At 42.5% G+C, this 25,648-nt stretch overlaps 1 protein-coding gene across 4 annotated transcripts in view; it reads left to right on the top strand.

Annotated features, from left to right (window-relative positions):
• The window catches only part of SLC16A14 (solute carrier family 16 member 14), a 41,443-nt gene that overhangs the window by 8,045 nt on the left and 7,750 nt on the right, over positions 1-25,648 (top strand). For 2 of the 4 annotated variants that reach the window (XM_045367847.3, XM_005574532.5), the window contains exons 2-4: positions 2,191-2,463; positions 13,661-13,804; positions 16,838-17,815. In XM_045367847.3, the coding sequence (XP_045223782.1) occupies positions 2,205-2,463; positions 13,661-13,804; positions 16,838-17,815 (1,381 nt within the window). In that variant the 5' untranslated portion in view covers positions 2,191-2,204. Of the gene's footprint in view, positions 1-2,190; positions 2,523-13,660; positions 13,805-16,837; positions 17,816-25,648 lie in introns of all 4 variants that reach the window. The other 2 variants (XM_065526199.2, XM_074010404.1) reach the window with 2 other exon arrangements.

Raw genomic sequence — 25,648 nt, 5'->3', positions numbered from 1 at the left:
GTTTACCTAGAGTGTTCTGAGAAAGGCGGGAACACATAATGCCACAGGGGTTGTGGGTGTGGATTTTGCCAAGTGGGTATCGTTTTACCAACAATTCTGAACTCTTAGGAGCTTCCTCTCCCAACTAATGTGTGTAGCTGGCGCTACACACGTGCCAGGGTCAACTGTAAAACCAGGAGTTCTTGAAATAACTTCCATGTAGAATACAATGTTTACAAAAGGATGAGAAATGAAAACTGGCTAATTTGAAGCATACACATACATAATTAAAACTCAACATAATTGGAACTTAGACCAGCTAAACATTTTTTTCAGTGTAATTGTCTAGAATTGCTGGCATGTAGTGATGATTTAGAAAGCAGACCAACTTTTAGCTGTTTGTTGTTTTTAAGTCCTCCAGCTTATTGCAAGCTCCGGGGCAGAGTGCTCCCTGGCTCTGTCCTTGGTGCTCCATGGCCATAGCTGGGTAGTGGGACCCTGCAGGGCTCAACCTGACCTTTGAAACTGCCCAGCAATCATTTCCACTCGTTGTAGGCAACAGTCTCTTCCATTATTTTGAGCATTAAGGTTCCTACACAACCTCCGCCCTCCTCATTCTCAGCCTATAACCTAACTTCCTGCTTCACCAAAGAAATTAAACCATCAGATGTGACTTTCCATCCCACTACTTACCATCATAGGTCCATCCACCCGCTCCTTCCTCCAGACTCAGAGGATGGGTCTCTCTTCCTAATCAAGACCAATCGGTTTCACCATCTCCAAGATTAGTCATTATCATCATCATATCTCTGTCTCTCCACCCGTAACTCCTGCTCCTTATCCTGTCTTTGTACACACACTTAATTCTCATCCAAAAAAAAAAAAAACTCATGAAAAATGAAACAGGCCAGGCACAGTGGCTCACACCTGTAATACCAGCATTTTGGGAGGCTGAGGCAGGAGGATCGCTTGAAGCCAGGAGTTCGAGACCAGCCTGGGCAACATAGTGACATCCTGTCTCTACATACATACATACATATATACATAAGAAAATTAGTGAGGCATGGTGGCATGTACCTGTAGTCCCAGTTATTCAGGAGGCTGAAGTGGGAGATACCCTGAGTCTAGGAGTTCAAGACCTCAGTAAGCTATGATCACACCACTGCACTCCAGCCTGGGTGACAGAGCGAGACCCTGTCTCAAACAAACAAAAGAGGAGCTAGCATCCTCTAGCTCCATCTAGCCTCCCTCCTCTCATTCAAACATCTTGAGAGATAGATCTATGCAAAGTACCCATCTCATTATGTCTCCTCCTGATGTAAATTCAGCCAATGGCTGTTCATTATGTACAAGATAAACTATAAGCTCCTTATTTGACTCACAAGGGCCCTGCATGATCTAGCCCCTGCCTACCTGGTAACCTCACCTGGTGACCTGTATGTCACCATAGTATCTATTCAAACTCCTTTAGTCTGATACCCTATTTTTGAAGTAATTTTCTAGTAACTAATTAAGTTCTCCATGTAAATATTAGGAATGGGGGTGGGTGGAGGAGGGTAAAGTATGTGTCTTGTATAATGAGACATAAGTACCACCATTATTAGAAAGCTGTGTCTTTCATTGTAATCAATTGGCCTTATCAGTCTCTCCTGAGTTGGGTTAGCATGAGCCAGACCCCCTGAGGCTAATCCACTCTGGATGCAAATTAACAAATTAACATTTGCACCCACAAAAACTAAGAACCAGATCCTCTGCTAGGGGCCCCACCAAGGTGAAGCTACCCTAAAAGGCTGCCGGAAGCCAGATGTTCCTTCTCTGACATCTTTCTTGTCACCTGTCAGTATCCATCTCTGTAAGGGAGACAGGGTATGGGGTTTGGAGTCAGGACTAACTGGGGTCAAATCCTAGTTTCCCAACTGACCACACTAAATACAGGCCTTAGAAAATCACCTTACTTCTCTGAATCTATTCCCAAGATTGTAATACCTACATATGTGATGGCTATAAGATGAAACGGGTTTCATAAAAGCACCTGATCCTGGGAAACAGTAAGGAGTGTCTTCAAATCTGTATGGTGACAAAGATTAACCTGAATATCAGATGTGATACTGGAGCCACTTTGACCATGATGGGGAGGTAGAGCTGTACAGAGAAGATGAAGATATTTTTCATTTAGATGTTCCATGAAATAATTTGTTATATGTATTTCAGAAAAATCTTGGAAAATGTATACCAGTCATGAAGATATTGGGTATGATTTTGAAGATGACCCCAAAGACAAAAAGACACTTAAGCCCCACCCAAACATAGATGGCGGATGGGCTTGGATGATGGTGCTCTCCTCTTTCTTTGTGCACATCCTCATCATGGGCTCCCAGATGGCCCTGGGTGTCCTCAATGTGGAATGGCTGGAAGAATTCCACCAGAGCCGTGGCCTGACCGCGTGGGTCAGCTCCCTCAGCATGGGCATCACCTTGATAGTGGGTATGTTCATGTGTGACCTGTTGTAAAACTGAATCATTATCAAATGACAATTCCCCACTGTAAGTAATGTTTTATATTGTTGTAACATTTGATACTGGATGTGACTAGCTACTATTTTTTAATTGTGATAAAATATGCATTACATAAAATTTACCATTTTAGGCCAGGCACAGTGGCTCACACCTGTAATCCCAGCACTTTGGGAGGCCAAGTCGGGTAGATCAATTGAGGTCAGATGTTTGAGATCAGCCTGGCCGACATGGCAAAACCCTGTCTCTACTAAAAATACAAAAGTTAGCCAGGTGTGGTGGCGTGTGCCTGTAATCCCAGCTACTCAGGAGGCTGAAGCAGGAGAATCGCTTGAACCTGGGAGGTGGAGGTTGCAGTGAGCCAAGGTTGTGCCATTGCACACCAGCCTGGGAGACAAAGCAAGACTCCCTTTCAAAAAAAATAATTTTACCATTGTAAGCATTTTGAATCCCATTAAGTACACTCATATTGTTGCACAACCATCACCACCATCCATCTTCAGAACTTCTTTTCATCTTCCCAAACGGAAACTCTATTCAATAAACACAAATTCCCCATTCCTATCTCCCCTCACCCCTGGCCACCACCACTCTACTTTCTGTCTCTATGAATTTGACTATTCTAGGTACCTCATGTAAGTGAAATCATACAATATTTGTCCTCTTGTCTCTTGTGTGATATAACAGTTTAAATAAACATTTGGAGTATTTTAAAAATTCATCATTTTGGCTGGTCCAGTGGTAGTGGATTATCAGAATTTATTAACATTAGTGTCCCTAAAGTTGGTAAACAACCCCTGACTGCTAAATTTAACTGGCTTTAAAAAAAAAAAAAAAACAGGCCGGGCGCGGTGGCTCAAGCCTGTAATCCCAGCACTTTGGGAGGCCGAGATGGGCGGATCACGAGGGCAGGAGATCGAGACCATCCTGGCTAACACGGTGAAACCCCGTCTCTACTAAGAAATACAAAAAAAAACTAGCCGGGCGAGGTGGCAGCGCCTGTAGTCCCAGCTACTCGGGAGGCTGAGGCCGGAGAATGGCGTGAACCCGGGAGGCGGAGCTTGCAGTGAGCTGAGATCCGGCCACTGCACTCCAGCCTGGGCTACAGAGCGAGACTCCGTCTCAAAAAAAAAAAAACAAAAAACAAAAAAAAAACAAAAAAACAAACAACAAAAAAACAAAAAACAAAAAAAACTATCATTTAAAAAATTTTATTTAGCCCCAAAGTCTGTTTGCCTAACCATTATAATTCATTATCTACCATTATAAATATCTGCTTATTTAACATTCATGAATATTTTTAAAGATAAAAATGTTAGATAAAACACTATAAAAGTCCAGTAACAATCTCATTTCAGAGTTCTGATTTTTTTTTTTTTTTTTTTTTTTTTTTTTTTTTTTTTTTTTTTGGACAGAGTCTCGCTTTGTCACCCAGGCTGGAGCAGAGTGGCACAATCTGGGCTCACTGCAACCTCTGCCATCCAGGTTCAGGCAATTCTCCTGCCTCTCAGCCTCCCTAGTAGCTGGGACTACAGGCACCCACCACCACGCCCAGTTAATTTTTTGTATTTTTAGTAAAGACAAGGTTTCACCATGTTGGCCAGGCTGGTCTTAAACTCCTGACCGCAAGTGATCGCCTGCCTTGGCCTCCCAAATTGCTGGGATTACAGGTGTGAGCCACCATGCCCAGCCTGAATTCTGATGTTTTCAATTTGAGATATTATTGATCACTCATTATTGAAAAGTCTTTTAAACTGTCTCTAGAAAGCTTACTGATATATAGCTAACAGAAAATAATAACAATATATTCTTGTATTTTCTTTTTTTTCCTTTTGAAATGAGGTTTCTCCATGTGGCCCAGGCTGGTCTCGAAATCCTGGCCTTAACAGATCTGCCCACCTTGGCCTCCCAAAATCCTGGAATTACCGGCCTGAGCCACTGTGTCTGACTGCATTTTCTTTTTTTAAAAAAATTGTTTAACATGGGAGCATAGATTCAAGTTTTCCTGAATATATACTACCTATTGTTGTATTTTCTAGTTAAACCTAACCACACAGCAATCTATGAAGTCAAGTCTTATACAGCTGGAGATACTAAACCTGGGAAGTTATTATAAATATAATGTTATGATGGCTAATGTGTTTCAGTTTGAAAATGAAATAACTCTTACTGTCAATTAATATTTAATAAGCATCTATTATATACTAGGGGCTTTCCCTTACATTATCTCATTTAATTTTATTTCCTTCCCTTAACAATGCTCTGAGGTAACCACCACTCTGATGTTTTTCAGTTGTTTCACTTGAAGGTGAAAGCCATATATTTATATCTAATTGTTTGAATTTAAAATATTTATAATATATTTTATCCTGGAAACATAAATGGCCTCTAATCTGTTTTTGGTTTTGTGCGAGTATGTGTATGCCAGGCCGATGTGTGTCTGATTGGAATCTGTGCTTTTCAATGATTTCCAATTAGTAATTAATTTATTGAATCCAATTCAGAGACTTGTTGATCTTGGCTGGCATTCAACTTATTTTTTTTGTTGTTGTTTTTTACTTTTTTTAGAAACAGGATGTCACTCTGTTGCCCAGGGTGGAGTGCAGTAGCACAATCAAAACTCACTGCAGCCTTGAACACCTGGGCTCAAGCAATCCTCTCACCTCAGCTGCCTGAGTACTAAAACTACAGGCATATGCTACCATGCCCTGCTAATTTTTAAAACTTTTTTGTAGAGATGGGGCCTTGCTATATTGCCCAGGTTGATCTCAAACTCCTGCTTTAAGAGATCCTCCTGCCTCAGCCTCTCAAAGTGCTGGGATTACAGGTGTGAGCAATGTTTTTTTGTTTGTTTTTGTTTTTGTTTTTGAGACAGAGTCTCGCTCTGTCGCCCAGGCTGGAGTGCAGTGGCGCAATCTCGGCTCACTGCAACCTCCGCCTCCTGGGTTCACGCCATTCTCCTGCCTCAGCCTCCCGAGTAGATGGGACTATAGGCGCTCGCCACTATGCCCAGCTAATTTTTTGCATTCTTTAGTAGAGACGGGGTTTCACTATGTTAGCCAGGGTGGTCTCGATCTCCTGACCTCGTAATCCGCCTGCCTCGGCCTCCCAAAGTGCTGGGATTACAGGTGTGAGCTGCCGCACCCGGCCAAGCAATGTTATTTTTGATAATACAAACAATATTAAGGCCAGGCGTGGCGGTTCACGTCTATAATTCCAGCACTTTGGGAGGCTGAGGCGGGCGGATCACCTGAAGTCAGGAATTTGAGACCAGCCTGGCCAACATGGTAAAACCTCGCCTTTACTAAAAATACAAAAAATTAGCCAGGCATGGTGGCAAATGCCTGTAGTCCCAGCTACTGGGGAGGCTGAGGTAGGAGAATTACTTGAACCCGAGAGGCAGAGGTTGCAGTGAGCCAAGATAGTGCCACTGTACTCCAGCCTGGGCAACAGAGTGAGACTGTCTCAAAAACAAAAACAAACAAAAAAACAACCAATATTAGTTACAATGGTAGTCCTAATGATAGACGACAAGGACAAAGTGTTATTTCTCAAGTTGTGTGGCATAAATCATTTTTGTCTGTAACATTATTGAACTGACTTCTTCAAATCTGCATTTGTTTTGTTAAACTAGGACTATTTGTCATAGGAAACATGCAGGTAGGTTTATTTCAGCGTCGGGCATGTTCAAGTTTTACATCAGTTGTAATTCTACTTTCTTAGTAAAGGAAAACTGTGTTTCTATAACACTTAAAATCCAGCTTTCTTTCCTTTTTAAAAATATATTCGTAAGGGGTAAAACAAAACACATGTAGATTTAATCTTGGAAGTGTACGCACACAGTAATGTCAAAAAAAAAGACTCAGAAGAAGGCCAGGATATGAAGTGTCCCAATATTTTCCAAACCATCCACTAAGTTGGTCTTAGATATTATGTTTCATAAGTCCTATGGAAATAAGCAACAGAAACCAGTCCTGAAATGATCGAATATGGTTTTAAAAATGATTCCCAAAATAAGAATCCCTAACTCATGGTGAAATGTGATGGTCACACTTAATTTAATTGAGAGGTAACTGTGTGTTCAGAATTTTGTGTGAGTCCCCGAATTCCAGACTGTGGAATTTCAGATTTTAGACTAATCTTTCTACAGGGAAAGCTGCCTGCCAGATAAACATTTTTTGCTCTGAGTCTCAGAAATCATAACACAGCAGGCCTCATAGTTACATAAATGAAAAGTCTTTTATTCTATCTATTTACCTAAAATTACTGTTCATTATCCCAAGCCTCCTGGTACAGGGTGGCTGCAGATTTGTTGAGCAACCTCAGGGAAGTTTTTCAAGCCAGAAACCAACAGTAACAGCTCTCCTTTATTGAGCACTTACTGCATGCCAAATGCATGTTAATGTACATGATCTCATTTGATCCTACAACACTGGAGGACAGACCATTGTCTGTATGTTACAGAAGAAGAATATGCAACACTCGGAGACATTAAGTAACTTACTGAAGGTTGAACAGCCAGTAAGTGTAGGGCTGGCTTTAAACCTGGTCTATGGGACTCCAAAATTGTGTCCACTATGACACTGCCTGCCATTACATCAAATGAGAACTGAAAACATACTTGAAATGAATAATACAAATGGTTTTTATGTGCTAATCATTGTAAGCACATTTGGGCTACCTCTTAAATTTAAAAAGGTCCTTGGTTTTTTGGGGTTTTTTTGGTTTTTTTTTCTGAGAAGGAGTCTCTGTCATCCAGGCTGGAGTGCAGTGACGCTATTTCAACTCACTTCAATCTCTGCCTCCCAGGTTCACACCATTCTCCCGCATCAGCCTCCCGAATAGCTGGGACTACAGGCGCCCGACACCACACCCGGCTAATTTTTTGTATTTTTAGTAGAGACGGGGTTTCACCGTGTTAGCCAGGATGGTCTCGATCTCCTGACCTCGTGATCCGCCCGCCTCGGCCTCCCAAAGTTCTGGGATTACAGGCATTAGCCACTGGGCCCAGCCAAAAAATCCATGATTTAGATGACAGCAGTTAAAAGTCCTCTCTCTTGGGCAGTGGTTTGCATATGGCAAATTCAATAAATATGCATCGTTTCCTTCTTTTTTTTTTTTTTTTTTTTGAGACGGAGTCTCACTGTGTCACCCAGGCTGGAGTGCAGTGGTAAGATCTCGGCTCACTGCAGTCTCCGCCTTCCGGGTTTATGCCATTCTCCTGCCTCAGCCTCCTGAGTAGCTGGGACTATAGGCGCCCACCACCATGCCCAGCTAATTTTTTGTATTTTTAGTAGAGATGGGGTTTCACCTTGTTAGCCAGGATGGTCTCGATCTCCTGACCTCGTGATCTCCCCTCCTTGGCCTCCCAAAGTTCTGGAATTACAGGCATGAGCCACTGGGCCCAGCCAAAAAATCCATGATTTACATGACAGTAGTTGAAAGTCCTCTGTCTTGGGCAGTGGTTTGCATACGGCAAATGTAATAAATATACATTGTTTCCTTCTTTTTTTTTTTTTTGAGAAGGAGTCTCGCTCTGTCACCCAGGCTGGAGTGCAGTGACAAGATCTCGGCTTACTGCAACCTCTGCCTCCTGGGTTCAAGTGATTCTCCTGCCTCAGCCCAATGAGTAGCATGGATTTGCCACTGTCCTGCAGAAGGTCCCAACTTTTAATAAAATGTAACCACCTCATTTGTATTGTAAACCAAAAAATATCTGAGACTGGTCTCAATCAACCTGGAAGTTTATTTTGCCAAGATTAGGGACATGCCCGAAAGAAATAAACACAGGATCATAGAAACAGTCTGTTACCTGTGCCTCTCTCCAAAGATGGTTTTGAGGACGTCAATATTTAAAGGGGAAAAGTGGCCTGGAGGGGAAAGGGAGGGTACAGTAATCCACGTGTTGCAAGAGAAAAGGTGCAGGTCAGGGAATCATCAATTTTGTATTCATCTCACACTCAGTAAATCGGCACTTCGACATAAAATAAGGTGAACATAGAGCAGCTACCTGTGGAGCTGTATAACCCTTTCTGTGTGGCTATCTGCTTAGGAATAAAAGGAAAAGCAGTTGCTTGCATGAGTCAGCTTTCAGCTTAATTTTTTTCTTTTGGCAGAGTGAATTGGGGTGCCAAGTTTGTATTTTCCTTTGACAGTATCTATAGCAGCCTTTGTGATAATTGCTCTCTGAATAATTCTTGGTGGATGCCTTATCGTTGGGGGAATCCACAGGCTACACAAGATAGATTACTTGCTAAATCACTTTAGAGCAGTGATTGTCAATCTTGATTGCACATCAGATCCACCTGGGGAGCTTTACGCTCCCCACCCCGTGCCCAGGCTGCACCAGGGATGGGCTCCAAGTATCAGGATTTCTTTTAAGCTCCTAAGCGACACCACTGTTCAGCTAAAGCAGACAGTCATTGATTTAGAGGCTCCTAACTCTTTACTATGGTGAGGGGTTACCCTAAGAGACCTGGAGTTCAAAGAAGTACCTACTTCCATCCCCCAGCACTGCCAAGGCTCACCTGTGATTGCTCCTCTCTTCACCGGTGCTTTTTCTCCCCTATCAGCTGCCAGGATGGGTCAATAAAATATAACTTCCTGAGGGTGTTCCCCACAGCAATGGGACACTTTTTGTTTGAGATGAAGTCTCACTCCGTCATCCAGGCTGGAGTGTAGTGGCGCAATCTCAGCTTACTGCAACCTCTGCTGCCCAGGTTCAAGCGATTCTCCTGCCTCAGCCTCCCAAGTAGCTGGCATTACAGGCGCCCGCCACTGCACCTGGCTAATTTTTGTAGTTCCAGGCTGGTCTTGAACTCCTGACCTCGTGATCCACCCGCCTCGGCCTCCCAAAGTGCTGAGATGACAGGTGTGAACCACCACACCCGGCTGGGACACTTTATTACAGTGGGAAATGGTCCAAGATTCAGATTCCTTCTGAAAATGAAAAAGATAATCTGGATAATCTCATCCCAAAACACTGAATTACTCTATAAAAGTGTGAGTCGTGGTCAAAGGATTGTATCTCAATTGTATGATTTCCCCTTCTCCTTAGATTGTGTGGGAACTTCTTTTATTTTCTTGAAATGGTGGTTTGATTTTGGCAATGCTAGTGGACCATCAGTAAACAGTGTGTAGAAAATGAAACTGAGCTGGCGCAGTGGCTCATGCCTGTAATCCCAGCACATTTGGAGGCTAAGGCGGGTGGATCACCTGAGGTCAGGAGTTCGAGACCAGCCTGGCCAACATGGGGAAACCCCGTCTCTATTAAAAATACAAAATTAGCCGGGGTGGTGGCGCATGCCTGTAATCCCAGCTACTCGGGAGGCTGGGGCAGGAGAATCACATGAACCCGGGAGGCGGAGGTTGTGGTGAGCTGAGATCACGCCATTGCACTCCAGCCTGGGCAAAAAGAGCGAAACTCCGTCTAAAAAAAAAAAAAAAAAAAAAATATATATATATATATATATGTACATACACAAAAAATTAGCTTGGCATGGTGGCGAGCACCTGTAATCCCAGCTACTCAGGAGGATGAGGTAGGAGAATCACTTGAACCCAGCAGGCAGAGGTTACAGTAAGCCAAAATGGCGCCATTGCATTCCAGCCTGGGCAACAAGAGTGAAACTCCATCTCAAAAAAGAAAGAAAGAAAGAAAAGAAAGGAAGAAAGAGAAAGAGAGAGAAAAAAGAAAGAAGGAAAAAGAAAGGAAGGAAAGGGAGGAAGGAAGGAAAGGAGGGAGGGAGGAAGGAAGGAAGGGAGGGAAGAAGGAAGGAAGGGAGGGAGGGAGGGAGGGAACTGAGAGTCAAAGAGCTTGGTGGTTTTGTTTTTTTTTCAATGTACATATATTTTATAACCATGGAGAAGTCACAGCATTTCTGGGTCTCGCTTTGCTCATCTGCAAAACATAAATGACTGAAGCCCCAGCATGCGAGAGTTGATTGAGTTGATAACAGTGTCTGGCTGTTTAGTGAATGTTTTTAGCAGTAAAATAGTTATACTTTATTTAATTTATAAAATTCCTCCAGATATGAATATTTGCAGAGTTTGGAATTTTCTCCTTTTTTTTTTTTCTTTTTTCTCAAGCGCCTTTTTAATGTAATGTTTCACAAAGCACCTCAGAAAAATTTGCTTCTGGGCCCTTTCTGTGAAGTGGAAAACGTGATTGTGCTACTGAACTGTGATCTGCTGACCTTTCAAAGGGCTATAAACAGCAAACTGACAAGTCATGCATTTTTCTGTTTTTTACCCACTCATCCAAGCTAGGCATAGTCAAGTAACCATGGGTTTAAAAAAACAAAAATAAAAATGTGTGAAGAAATCAAATAAGTATGTCTAACTTATGGTATGTGAATTTCATTTAACCCCAGTCATTCCATTAGATTTTTAATCAATGCATTTATTTTATATATTATTTCTATAATGTGCATATTTAATAACAAATAACATTTATATAAAGTATGTTTAATATATTAAGTCTAGGCCGGGCGCGGTGGCTCACGCCTGTAATCCCAGCACTTTGGAAGGCCGAGACAGGCAGATCTTGAGGTCAGGAGATCGAGATCATCCTGGCTAACACGGTGAAACCCCCTCTCTACTAAAAATACAAAAAAAAAAATTAGCCGGGCGAGGTGGCGGCGCCTGTAGTCCCAGCTACACGGGAGGCTGAGGCAGGAGAATGGCATAAACCCGGGAGGCGGAGCTTGCAGTGAGCTGAGATCGCGCCACTGCACTCCAGCCTGGGCAACAGAGCGAGACTCCGTCTCAAAAAAAAAAAAAAAAAAAAAAAAAAAAAAATATATATATATATATATATATATATATAAAGTCTATTCTAAGAAGTTGATTTACTGAATTATTTCCTGTAATGCAGCAGAGTTAATTATATTAATAAGTCTTTACCTTGATAGTTTTTAGGATTAGGCACCCACAAAACCACTAGACAAAATAAACTCATTAGCAGACTCTACCTAAATATACACATGAATATAGTTAGAACTTTAAAGGAAACTTTATTTTAGTTTAAGCCAAAAGGGAAGCTCTTTAGAGTTAAACAAGTTTTTTTTTGTTTTGTTTTGTTTTTTTTGAGACGGAGTCTCGCTCTGTCGCCCAGGCTGGAGTGCAGTGGCCGCATCTCAGCTCACTGCAAGCTCCGCCTCCCGGGTCTACGCCATTCTCCTGCCTCAGCCTCCCGAGTAGCTGGGACTACAGGCGCCCGCCACCTCACCCGGCTAGTTTTTTGTATTTTTTAGTAGAGATGGGGTTTCACCGTATTAGCCAGGCTGGTCTCGATCTCCTGACCTTGTGATCCGCCCGTCTCGGCCTCCCAAAGTGCTGGGATTACAGGCTTGAGCCACCGCGCCCGGCCGTTAAACAAGTTTTTAACATAGTTCTTCTGCATATAAGGTTTCATAACTTTGTAAAGTAATGATCAACAATAAGATGATGATTAAAATATGCCATCTTACTGAATATTGAGTACTAGCTCATATAAATCTGGATTCCTATTTGAACTAGGAATCATTGATCACAGGATAAGCATTCAGCTCCAGTGACATCAGAAATTACCACAAAATCAGGAGGAGAACAAAGAAGGTTGACAATAAGAACTAGAAAGTCAGCCAGGTACCGTGGCTCAAGCCTGTAATCCCAGCACTTTGGGAGGCCAAGGCAGACAGATCGCTTGAGCCTAGAAATTCTAGACCAGCCTGAACAACACAGAGAAACCCTCTCTCTATAAAAAATACAAAATTAGCAGGACATGATAGCACAAGCCTGTAGGTCCAGCTACTCAGAAGGCTGAGATGGGAGGATCACTTGATCCCAGGGAGGTCAAGGCTGCACTGAGCCGTGATCACACCACTGAACTCTAGCTTGGGTGACACAGTGAGACCCTGTATCAAAACAAAAGCAAAAATAAGAAAACAGAACAAAACTAGAAAGTCAGCATAAAGGAAACAATCAGAATGCATTTCATAAAATACTGTGCTCTTGTGAGTGTTGTCACAACTTACACAATGGAAATGGATTCCCGAATCTCCATAGCCTGATAGGTCTGGTCAGAGACTGTGCACACCAGCAGGGATGGGAGTCTGCATGAAGTGATGACAACTAGTTCTTTTCAGCTTGGTTTCAATCTGGGTATCCTCATGAAAACAGGCTATTAGTTTTCTGCCTGAAGCACAAGAGTTCTGAAGATTCCCTTCCCGTACTCCCTTTTGGTCTCAGTTTCCTTATCTGCAAAATGGGTATAATGAAGAGAGCTTAGTTTACATGGTTGTTGAAACCATTAAATGACATAATTTGTATAAAGCACTTAGCAAAGTGCTCAGTAAATGTTAGCTAATACATAAATATGGTAATATATATATATAAAACATATAAGTTTAAGTATATATCTTTCAATAGAAGGTGAATATAATAATCTTCTGTCCATATAAATCCCCAAGTTGCTTCTTGTAATGTATATCTATACACACACACACATAAAGCACTTCTGTATCTTTGAAGCATAGTTTAAAAATCATTGATTGAAGGACCTGATAACAGTTCTTTTTTTTGCTCATTATACATAATACATTTTTAATATTTCTATTTTAGTCAAAAACTGAAATTTTTTTTTATTTTGAAAGAAGCCAAAGAAATAATGTAAGTGAGGCCAGGTTTAAGACCAGAGGGAAGGATAGAGACTGCAAACTGGAAAGGGTGTGTCCCAGTCAAACAGGCTCAGCCACCGCACAGCTCCAACTAACTTTGGTCCTGTGGGAAGGTAGTCTGTGTTGCCACTGGACTTTTTGTGAATACTCTTCATTTTTAAACATCAGCAACTAATTCCAGACATTTTTTAGACTTTGTATGGGATCGACAAAACGCATCCACAGGCTAGAGATAGCTCCTAGACCACTGGTTTTGTTGTAGACGAAAGAATGAACGTCTATTTATTTCAGGTCTGCCTTTCTTGAAAACCTAGAACCTTTGCTCTCTGATGAAATTACTTAAAATCATCTTTGCATGCTAAAAATGTTTGGCATATAAAGCAATGGGGGCTTTTTGTTTCATTTAACAGCTCTAGTAACATTTTATTATGTGTCTTCACATGAAGATTTATGAGAAAGAATGAAACTGAAGCGCCTTTAGTCAATTCCTTTTCCAATGCTCTGTGACAGGCCCTTTCATCGGCTTGTTCATTAACACCTGTGGGTGCCGCCAGACTGCGATCATTGGAGGGCTCGTCAATTCCCTGGGCTGGGTGTTGAGTGCCTACGCTGCAAACGTGCATTATCTCTTCATTACTTTTGGAGTGGCAGCTGGTAAGCATGTGGCTTTTTTTAAACTCGATTTTAAATGTTTTATAAGACATCTTGGCAGTGGATTTAATTGTGGAGAAGAGACCCATTAAAACATTCTGTTCTGTTTCCTCTATCCCACTTCACCCCAACCCCTCCCTACACTCCAGGAAATACATTTTAACATTACATTTTAATATGCCTTAAGTGGGGGAAGCCCACCCAGCAACAATACTTGGCCTCCCTAATAGAATCAAATTCTATTTCCATGCCTGGTTCTAAATGCCAGTGCTATCTCCAGTGAGGGAGAGGAAAAGGAAGCCAGTAATGTTGACTTAAGTGAATGGACCAAAGATTAAGGAAATTACATCGGTGTGGTGTGGGAAATAAACTAAATAATAGGCCAGGGGCAGTAGCTTATGCCTGTAATCCCAACACTTTGGAAGGCCAAGGCGGGCAGATCACTTGAGGCCAGGAGTTCAAGACCAGCCTGGCCAACATGGTGAAACCCCATCTCTACTAAAAATACAAGAAAAAAAAAAAAAAAATTAGCCAAGTGTGGTGGCACATGCCTGTAATCCCAGCTCCTCAGCAGGCTTAGGTATGAGAATAGTTTCAACCCAGGAGGCAGAGGTTGCTGTGAGCCAAGATTGCGCCACTGCACTCCAGCCTGGTTGACCGAGTAAGACTCTGTCTCAATAAAAATAATAATAATAAAGCCTCCTGTGTGAAAATAGAAAAGAAAAAACATAAATAGATAAGTAAACATTAAAAAAACAAAGACTAAGGAAATCAATAACATTCATTTACTCTTTAATAATCATTTGCTCTTTTTTTTTTTTTTGAGATGGAGTTTCGCTCTTGTTGCCCAGGCTGGAGTGTAATGGCACAATCTCGGCTCACTGCAACCTCCACCTCCTGGGTTCAAGCAATTCTCCCGCCTCTGTCTCCCAGGTAGCTGGGATTACAGGCATGCACCACCATGCCCAGCTAATTTTGTATTTTTAGTAGAGACGGGGTTTCTCCACATTGGTCAGGCTGGTCTCAAACTCCCAACCTCAGGTGATCTGCCCGCCTTGGCCTCCCAAAGTGCTGGGATTACAGGCATGAGCCACAGCACCCGGCCTTATAATCATTTACTCTTTTAGCCCTATTCAAATTCATAAAATAGCATACACCACACATATAGGTAGAGACTAAGAAGCAAATCTAGAGTACAGTTAGGTTGTCATTCCCCCGTGAAGAGGTTAATATTGGCTGCCAGGCACCACAATCTGCATATCCATTATGCAAAATATATTCCCAGCCACAATTTCCTTTATCAACAGGTAGTGTGATTCACACAGATGAGTAATTACTTGTACAATTGCATTTTAAATAAACTGAATCTCCAGTTTGACATTCTTTTTGAGTACAGAGCTACAATGAATGTGTTAGCATAAGAGTTTAAAGTTAGCTTGGAATTCTGGCTTTTCTTTTTTCATTGTTATTATCTGTATGACTTTGGGCAAGTTATTTAACCTACTTACACCTCAGTTTCCTTATCTGCAAAATGGGTATAATGAAGAGCTTAGTTTACATGGTTGTTGAAACCGCTAAATGACATAATTTGTATAAAGCACTAAGCAAAGTGCTCAGTAAATGTTAGCTAATAGGTAAATGTGGTTATACATATATATACACACACACACACATATATATAAAACATATAAGTTTAAGTATGTATCTTTTGATAGGAGAAAGTGAACATAATAACCTACTGTCCATATAAATCCCAAGTTGCTTCTTGTAATATATATCTATACAGATACACACATAAAGCACTTCTGTATCCTCTGAAGCATAGTTTAAAAACCATTGATTGAAGGACCTGATAACAGTTCTTTTTTTCGCTCATTATACATAATACATTTTTAATATTTCTATTTTAGTCATAATTGATGATGGTAAATATTTGTGGAGTCAAATGTGATGTTCTGATACATGTATATATTGTAGAATGATTGAATAAGGCTAATTGACATATCCATCACCTCACATACTTGTGATGAGAACATTTAAAATCTACATTTAGCAATTTGAAAAATCTACAATATATTATTACTAAGTACAGTCACCATATTGTGCAATAGATCACTAGAACATATTCCTCTGGTGAAAACGGTTCTTTAAAAATGTCAGATGTTGGCCAAGAGCAGTGGCTCACACCTATAATCCCAGCACTTTGAGAGTCCAAAGCAGGTGAATCGCATGAGCCAAGGAGTTTGAGACCAGCTTAGGCAACATGGTGAAACCACGTGTCTACAAAAAATACAAAAATTAGCCACACCCGGTGATAGTCCCAGCTACTTGGGAGACTGAGGTGGGAGGATCACCTGAGCCTGCGGAGTTCGAGGATGCCATGAGCTGTGATTGCACCACTGCATTCCAGCCTGGGCAACAGAGTAAGTCCCTGTCTCAAAAAAAAAAAAAAAAAAAAAGTCAGGTATTTTCCCTGAGTACATTAGAAACTCTTCCCTATAATCGTCCAATAATAGGGCTAGCACTGAGGTTTTTGTGTTATAGGTGAGGAAATAAACACTCCTTTTGCTGAGACTAAGGAACCAGGTTGGGGTGTCTGGACACATAGTGCAATCAGGGGAGGCTAAAGACAGCAGAGGTCCTCAGAGGAGCCATTCATTCTCCCAGCAACTTGCTAAGCACATGCTGTCTGTTCTGGGCAGTCCTGGGCATACCATTGGTGAAAATACATGGTCTTGCCTGCCTGGAGCTTATATTTTTCTGATGTGAGAATGCGGCTCCATTTTGTTATTGGAGGCACTTGTGCCGCAAAGCCTGTTGGGAAAAATGGCGGGCTAGAAACCTGCTTGGCTGGATGGTCTTCCTGCCGCTTATCCCTGGGGGCTGCTTTTTAAATAATCACTGTTACAGCTTTGTCAGAAATAAAAAAGCGTAAATAGATGCTAATTAAGGAAATGCAAGTGATCTTTGCTGCAAATTCTGGATATGGCCACTGATGTTGCACCGTGTCTTTTCTTCCCCTGTCGGCCTGTGCAGGCCTGGGCAGCGGGATGGCCTACCTGCCCGCGGTGGTCATGGTGGGCAGGTATTTCCAGAAGAGACGCGCCCTCGCCCAGGGCCTCAGCACCACGGGAACCGGATTCGGTACGTTCCTGATGACTGTGCTGCTGAAGTACCTGTGCGCAGAGTACGGCTGGAGGAATGCCATGCTGATCCAAGGTGCCGTTTCCTTAAACCTGTGTGTGTGTGGGGCGCTCATGAGGCCCCTCTCTCCTGGGAAAAACCCAAACGACCCAGGAGAGAAAGATCTGCGCGTCCTGCCAGCGCACTCCACGGAATCTGTGAAGTCAGCTGGACAGCAGGGAAGAACAGAAGAGAAGGATGGTGGGCCCGGGAACGAGGAGACCCTCGGCGACCTGCAAGCCCAGGAGTGCCCCGATCGGGCCGGGCACAGGAAGAACATGTGGGCTCTCCGGATTCTGAAGACGCTCAGCTGGCTCACCATGAGAGTCAGGAAGGGCTTCGAGGACTGGTACTCGGGCTACTTTGGGACAGCCTCTCTATTTACAAATCGAATGTTTGTAGCCTTTATTTTCTGGGCTTTGTTTGCATACAGCAGCTTTGTCATCCCCTTCATTCACCTCCCAGAAATCGTCAATTTGTATAACTTATCGGAGCAAAACGACATTTTCCCTCTGACGTCAATTATAGCAATAGTTCACATCTTCGGAAAAGTGATCCTGGGCGTCATAGCCGACTTACCTTGCATCAGTGTTTGGAACGTCTTCCTGTTGGCCAACTTCACCCTTGTCCTCAGTATTTTTATTCTGCCGTTGATGCACACGTACGCTGGCCTGGCGGTCATCTGCGCACTGATAGGGTTTTCCAGTGGTTATTTCTCCCTAATGCCCGTAGTGACTGAAGACTTGGTTGGCATTGAACACCTGGCCAATGCCTACGGCATCATCATCTGTGCTAATGGCATCTCTGCGTTGCTGGGACCACCTTTTGCAGGTAAACTCTGTGAGGTTTTAAGAGCTCAGAGTGCATGTAGATATGGTGTGTTATGTTATAAAGTCCAAGATAAAAAGGTTTCCATTTGTGCACATGTTCCTTTTATCTTCCCATTCCTGCCCCCTAATTTCTCATTTATACATTTGAGTAAGTTAAAGACTATTCTTTCTTTTCTTTTGTTTTCTTTTTTTTTTTTTTTTTTTTTGGAGATGGAGTCTTGCTCTATCGCCCCAACTGGAGTGCAGTGGTGCGATCTCAGCTCACTGCAACCCCTGCCTCCCAGGTTCAAGCGATTCTCCTGCCTCAGCCTCCCAAGTAGCTGGAATTACAAGTGCACACCACCACGCCCGGCTAATTTTTTATGTTTTTGGTAGAGATGGGGGTCTCACCATGTTGGCCAGGCTCGCCTCGAACTTCTGACCTCAGGTGATCCACCTGCCTCAGCCTCCCAAAGTGCTGGGATTACAGGCATGAGCCACCGTGCCTGGCCAAGGCCATTCTTTTATGTAGAATGTAGATGAAATGTAGATGAACTTTCGATCCTATCCACATGATAAGGCAGTCAGGCTGGTAGAGTGAGGAAATAAAGCGGATGGGTTGATGGAATACTGCCGGGCTCCTTACCCATTTGAAGAAGGTGGCCTCTGGGCAGTTCCAGCTGATTTCTGTCACCAAGAAATACTGAGAATTGTTGCCAGATCTTCTGGGTGTTGTTTCTCCCCAAAGGGAAGCTAAGAATCTGTACTATTAGGTAGCACTAACAGATTTCCAAAACACCATGTGGCAGGTGCAACAGAACACATCCATGGACTCAATCCAGCCCTGCATTCGCTTCCTATTGTTGCTGTAATAAATTGCCAGAAACTTATGGTGGCTTAAAACAATACAGATTGGCCAGATGTGGTGGCTCACACCTGTAATTCCAGTACTTGGGGAGGCCGAGGCAGGAGGATCACTTGAGCCCAGGAGTTCGAGACCAGCCTGGCCAATATAGTGAGACCCCATCTCCACACAGACACACACACATGCATGCATACACACAAGCACGCACACACACACACACAAATACAGATTTATTATCTTACTGTTCTGGATGTCAGCAGAGCTGAATTCCTTCTTGAGGCTTTAGGGGAGATTTTGTTTCCTTGTCTTTTCCAGCATCTGGAGGCCACTTTCATTCTTTGGCATGTACCCTCTTGCTCCATCTTCTAAGCCAGCAGTGTAACGTCTTCCCACCTCTCTCTGATTCGGACTTCCTGCCACCTCCTTTCACCTTTTTTTTTTTTTTTTTTTTTTTTTTTTGAGATGGAGTCTCCCCCTGTCACCCAAGCTGGAGTGCAGTGGCATGATCTCAGCTCACTGCAACCTCCACCTTCTGGGTTCAAGCAAGTCTCCTGCCTCAGCCTCCTGAGTAGTTGGGATTACAGGCATGCGCCACCACGCCTGGCTAAATTTTTTTGTATTTTTAGTAGAGATGGGGTTTCACCATATTGGCCAGGCTGGTCTCGAACTCCTGACCTTGCGATCCCTCCCACCTCGGCCCCCTGAAGTGCTGGGATTACAGGCGTGAGCCACCATGCCTGGCCACCTCCTTTCACTTATAAGGGTGCCTATGATTACATTGGGCTCACCTGATCCTGGATCATCTCCCCAGCCCAGGTCCTAAATTAATCACACCTGCAATGTCCCTTTTGCCCTAATTAGGTCACATATTCATGGGGTAGAGAAATTAGGGATAGGAGCATTCTGCCTACCACAGGCCTGAAGGCCACTAGCTGGCAACATCTAGGATACGATCTCTGTCATGTATTCCCTTCATTTACAAGAGGCAAATTCACCAGAGAACTTGGTATTCGGGCATACCAGAAGCCTTGGGCATCAAGGAATCTTGTGTCTGGGCCAGTGCCTTTGTGGAAAGGCAAGTCAGGTTTGGGCAGGTAGACTCATGCCCCAAGACACCAGCTGCTGGGTGAAGATAACAAGGTCTATCCTCTGTCCAGGAACTGGAGATAGGAGTCTGCATAGCATGGCAAAGGCTGGGGCAGAATGCCAATACAAAGGTGCTCTCTGGTGGTGGCCCTCAGCCAGCCAGCCAGGGCTGGTAGTGATTGTCAGGGCTGCTGGAGGTTTTGTGCAGAGCCTCGAGCTAACCCAGTGGAGCCTCACCTGTTCAGATGTCCCCTCCCCCAGCCACCCCCAAGCAACCTCCTGTCTGGGCCCTACAGGCTCTTTATTCTCATATCCTCTGGCAGGAGTATCTCTCCCCAGTGGGTGAAGGAATCCCATGGGTACAGGACAAAGCCCTCCCTGCCCCTTTTTTCCCAGTCTTTCTATAAGTCGTAAAGTCACCTCCTCCCTTAAGACCCCCACTGGCAGAGAGCTTGTGCCAACAAACACGCTTTTAAATCCCCTTGAAATCTAAAGTACAAGAAATCATAGATTTTTGCCTATGCAGCAGACAACACCGGCAGTCGGCTGACTAAAGGTTTAAGGTCCAAGAGTCCCCTTAGGAATCCTCAGGGCTACATATAGGGCTCCTCCTGGAGCAAGCTGCTCCTGGTGTCTGCCTGTGCACAGAGATGCAGATGCAGCATTTTTAAGTGAAAATGGCTATAGCAACAGAGCAAACTATATTGGCAGTTGAAAGGTCTAAAATTGCTCACTGATCTCATGTAAAATTCTCTGTCAGGTCAGAATGCATTTGATTATAACATCCTGACAATGATGGTTTAAGCATATTTCTGTCACATAACCAGAAATATAGAGTTCAGGGACTGGAGGATGTTGGGGCAATGTCTCAGAGATCCTCTTGGCCGTTTCCTCATGCTAACTGCCTCATGGTGACATAATGGTTGCTGTATCTCCAGCCACTGCATCATCATTTATAGCAGGGAGAAGGAAGTGGGGAAAGGCTCAGTCCCATCAGAATTCCACTTACATCTGATTGGCCAGAACTATATCACACAGCTAGTTCAAGCTTCAAGGGGAGCTGTGAATGGACTATTTTGCTTTCCAGCCTCTCTACTAGAGGAAGGAAAGGAGAAAAGAATTGGGATTGGCAGTTCAGTCAGCCAATGGTGCCTGCTAGAGATGTTAAATATCCATTGGAGGTATAGGGACCTAGTAGTTGCTCCTCTGCCCTCTGATTGGAGGTCCTTCAGATACATTGTATGCATAAATGGACTCTGTCACTGATGGTTCTTTGCATGATCCAGGGGTACTTTCTTCTAATGGGCAGGCTCGGGTTGTTTTGTCTTGATCCATCAGATTTCAATGGCAGCATCACAACACAACTGTGAGGTGTGGCCTGAGTAATTCTCGTGATCAGTGTTAGTCAAAGCACCAGAGTTTGCCAGGATAGTTTTCTTATCCCATCCCTGTGGTCCTGTGCTGTCCATTCATCTGCATTCTAGCGAGCTTTCTTGAGTGGAAGAGAGAGGAATGACAAGTAGAGGACAGGGAGTTATACCCAACCCTCAGTCATCAGGTCTTATCTCTTGACTGCTTCGAGGTTCCTCCCTGGAGATGGGTTCTGTAGTGGAATGGGATCCACCATGGATGATAGAAATCGTTGTGTTAATGGTTGGGAGCCTTCTATGATGCGTATCATGTGGTGCTATGGAAACCCCAAAATCAACATTCGGATGTGCCTGTCTAGGCCAGCAAGCTAAAGGGGACTTTCTTTATTTGCATTTGTTGGTTTCTTCATCTTCCATTGAATTCGTGCACTAAGGAATGATGAACAACATTCGTTGGCTACCTGCATGATGTTTCATTTATTGACCTTTCCAGACCAAGGAGCCAACATTGCAATGAGATGCAAGCCACCATTTATGTGCACTGTAGGCTCAGAGCGACTCGCAATATGAGTGACTAAATGACCACATTACACTCTTGCTAGAAATTCGAAGTGCACTAGAAATTATTGCTTAGCTGGGTTTGCTGCAAGGAAAATTACTGTTCACATTTCCTTTTTTTAAAAAAAAAAGTTTCAAGAAAGTACAATCAGAGATATTGAACAGACATTTCAACCATGTCATTCAGCAGCATGGACTTCTTGATCTAATTTGTTTATAATATTGTTGGGTGTTTTGTTCAATCCCTTTAAAGATATAATATAGGCCGGGTGCGGTGGCTCATGCCTGTAATGCCAGCACTTTGAGAGGCTGAGGTGGGCGGATCACCTGAGGTCGGGAGTTGGAGACAGCCTGGCCAACATGGTGAAACCTCATATCTACAAAAATACAAAAATTAGGCACCTGTAATCCCAGTTACGTGAGAGGCTGAGGCAGTAGAATTGCTTGAACCTGGGAGACGGATCAGTGAGTCAAGATCACGCCACTGCACTCCAGCCCGGGTGACAAGAGCAAGACTCTGTCTCAAAATTAAAATAAAATAAAATACAAAATTATGTAATAGTAGTACATACTTTCCTAGATGTTTCAGTGTATAATATGGCAAAACCTCAGCCACCAGATTTGACTGACCAATATTCCACACACATCTCTTCCAGTCACATAAAATCTAACACCTTAATAATCTGAAAAATTAACCAAAAGCCAGGGCCCTTATTTAATTAATAAGAAAAACAGCATTACTTATTTGACAGACTCAAATGAAAAGAAAATGTACTTTAATCGGGAACCAGATTTTACTTTGAAGCTATAGGTTTGAATTGGTGTTTGGATGAGGGTTGCCAAGAATCCTGGGTTGCCAAGAATCCCAGGTTCCAAATGCAGGAACTGAGGTCAGACCTCCAGGACGGGTGGTGAAGGATGCATGAGGAAGGCAGCTTGTGGGAACTGTCTTCTCTCTGAAAAAGTTGTGTCAACATGTGCTGAGGGTCAAAGCTCCTGGTAGAGTCCTGTCTCTCTTGACCTGCTTTACATCTGACTGGGTTTGAATTCAAACTAGCAGAAATATTAAAACAGGCACCAAAGGGAGATGGCAGGATCCAGAGTTATTTATAAATAAATCCTAAAGGTAGATTGGAGAAAACCTATGGGATTAACTTAACATACTCCTACAGTTAGTGCTATGTTAAATTGTTCAGTAAAGTTGGGTGTGCTTTTTTTTTAAAAAAAAAAAAAAACAACTGACATGAGTTACATTTGAAGCTTGGGCATGTGGAGATGTTTTTACAAATATTTATATTTTTAGAGGAAAGAGGACCATTAAAAATAATAATAATAATGAATTTGGCCAGGCGCGGTGGCTCACGCCTGTAATCCCAGCACTTTGGGAGGCTGAGGTGGGTGGATTACCTGAGGTCAGGAGTTTGATCAGCCTTGCCAACATGGGGAAACCCTGTCTCTACTAAAAATACAAAAATTAGCCGGGCGTGGTGGCGCATGCCTGTAATTCCAGCTACTCGGGAGGCTGAGGCAGGAGAATTCTTCAACCCAGGGGGTGGAGGCTGCAGTGAGCCACGATTGTGCCACTGCACTCCAGCCTGGGTGACAGAGTGAGACTATGTCCCAAATAATAATAATAATAATAATAATAATAACAATAATAATAATTCCACCCAGAAGGGGGAACAGGACATGTTCAAAGAGCCAAGAGAAATGTGTTTGAGATGCTAACAAATTCAGCATGGCTTGTGCTGGTGAGCAGGGGAGAAAGCTAGGCAGGGGCCACATCACAGAGCCTGGAGCTTATAATCAACCCCTTCTACCAAAAAGTAAATAAATAGTCTGAATGAAATACAGCTTAATTTTCCAGCCAGGTGGGATTCTGTCCCATTTCTGAGGTCCATGTTAAGCAGCAATAAGTTCGACTTGTTTCAGCCACTTGAAACAAAGCATTCAGGTGTTTGTTACTTAGAGTCATCATTCTTGCTCTCAATCACTTGATCATGTGGAAAGCGAGGATTTAGCCGTTAAAATGACCTGGTCAGCTTTCATATGGAGATAAGTGGACTATGGGAACCTCATTTGTATTTATTGATTTTTTTAAAATTGTAGATTACAGTTATTCCCATCACTACTCTGTTGATACAGATCACTCTGCATTATTTGCAATTGAATTGCTCATTTTGTCCTAATTCACAGTTGTCCACAGTTGCCAACTGGTAACACTGAGTAGAAGTTGGGTGTGTTTTTGTTCATAGGTCAGTGTCAATTGCCTTTCCATTCAATTCTGAAGCTGAAGCATTACTTTTGAATTATGTTTAATCTTTTTTGTCCCCCTTGTCTCCAATTATAGATTAAGAAAAGATGATAGAGCATTTTACTGAGCCACTTCTAAAGAGTCGGATTTTTTTTCATTTCTATTTTTTACATAAAATAACAAATACAGAAACTTGGTTTACTTTTAAAGTAGATACAAAATTCATACCTTTTAACTTGTTGCTTTTGTAAAAAAAATTATAGATTTGTATGCAATTGTTTGTTTTTCTTTATGAATGCCTTGACTGATCCCTGTAAATAGATAATCCAGGCATAGTCATCACACACTAGATACAATAAACAAAGAGATACAGATAACAACCGGAAGTCGGAGGGACTGGTTTACACCTTTCCTAGTTGCTTTTGTGTGGCTGTTTCTTGATAGGAGAAGTTTAAGTTGCATTTATGCACTCATTTGCCAATTAGTTGTTTTAAAGATGTTTCTGAAAAGTGGCCACGGAATACTATGTTTGATCATAAAATCTTATTTTTTTATTTCATTTTATTTTTTGAGACGGAGTCTTGCTCTGTTGCCCAGGCTGTAGTGCAGTGGCATGATCTCGGCTCCTCTGCAACCTCTGCCTCCTGGAGTCAAGCAATTCTCATGCCTCAGCCTCCTGGGTAGCTGGGATTACAGACATGCCCCACCACACCCAGCTAATTTTTGTATTTTTTAGAGATGGGGGTTTTGCCCTGTTGGCCAGGCTGGTCTCGAACTTCTGGCTTCATGTGATCTGCCCGCCTTGATCTCCCAAAGTGCTGGGATTACAGGTGTGAGTCACTGAGCCTGGCCATTAAATCATTTATATTTTAAGTCTTTGCTAATGTGCTTACTAAAAGGGGAAAAAATGACATTTTTACCATAAATAAAACACTTGCGTGTAGCTCAATCCACTCAGTTTGCGTAGTTGACTATGTGGGAACCATGACTTGTGACCCATTCTTAGAATTAATCACTGAAATATAGGAAACAGATTTCATAGATTCTGAGACACGTTTTTCTCATATTTTAACGTCTGAAATTAGAATGCCTTTTACAAAGTCCTGAGGAAATATTGAGTCATATTTGAATGGACAAGAATATTTATTTTTTACTGATATATAAAATAATGGCACATCAGTGTCTTAGAATTCATGAAATATAGTGGTATTTTACAGAATGTCTAATAAGATGATTATATTAAGCTGTTAAATTATAATATTAAATTATTTGAAAATAACATAATTTAGTCAGCATCTATGGCAGTATCTTTGGCAACTTAGAATTTTATAAATGTAAATATTAAAGTTTTGTGGCTATAAATGTGAATTTTATAACACCCGAAGATTTTGATTCTTTCTAGAACAGATGTGTACCCTCAAATACTTCAGAATGAATGAAAGTTCAAATGTCTTCTGCCCAGCCTCTTTTGATACACACTAAAAACTTTAGAATCATTTTTGTAGGTTTTAGAAAAATTTGTGTTGGCACTTGTGAAAAAAGAAAATCATTGGATTCACTTTTCACTACTGGCCTTGTGAGGGCCTTCGAGTGAACCAGAAGGTTCTCCCCATGAGTCAGCCGGGAATTGCTTCAAATGCCTTCCAAAGCAACCAAATGGCTTTATGAATGCAGCCCTCTCCAGGCACGGGGAACACTGGTGTATAGCACACCCTTAAAAAT

The sequence above is a fragment of the Macaca fascicularis genome, chromosome 12 (genome assembly GCF_037993035.2).
Source record: "Macaca fascicularis isolate 582-1 chromosome 12, T2T-MFA8v1.1".
Taxonomy (NCBI): Eukaryota; Metazoa; Chordata; class Mammalia; order Primates; family Cercopithecidae; genus Macaca; species Macaca fascicularis.
This window is presented reverse-complemented; position numbering and strand designations above follow the sequence as displayed.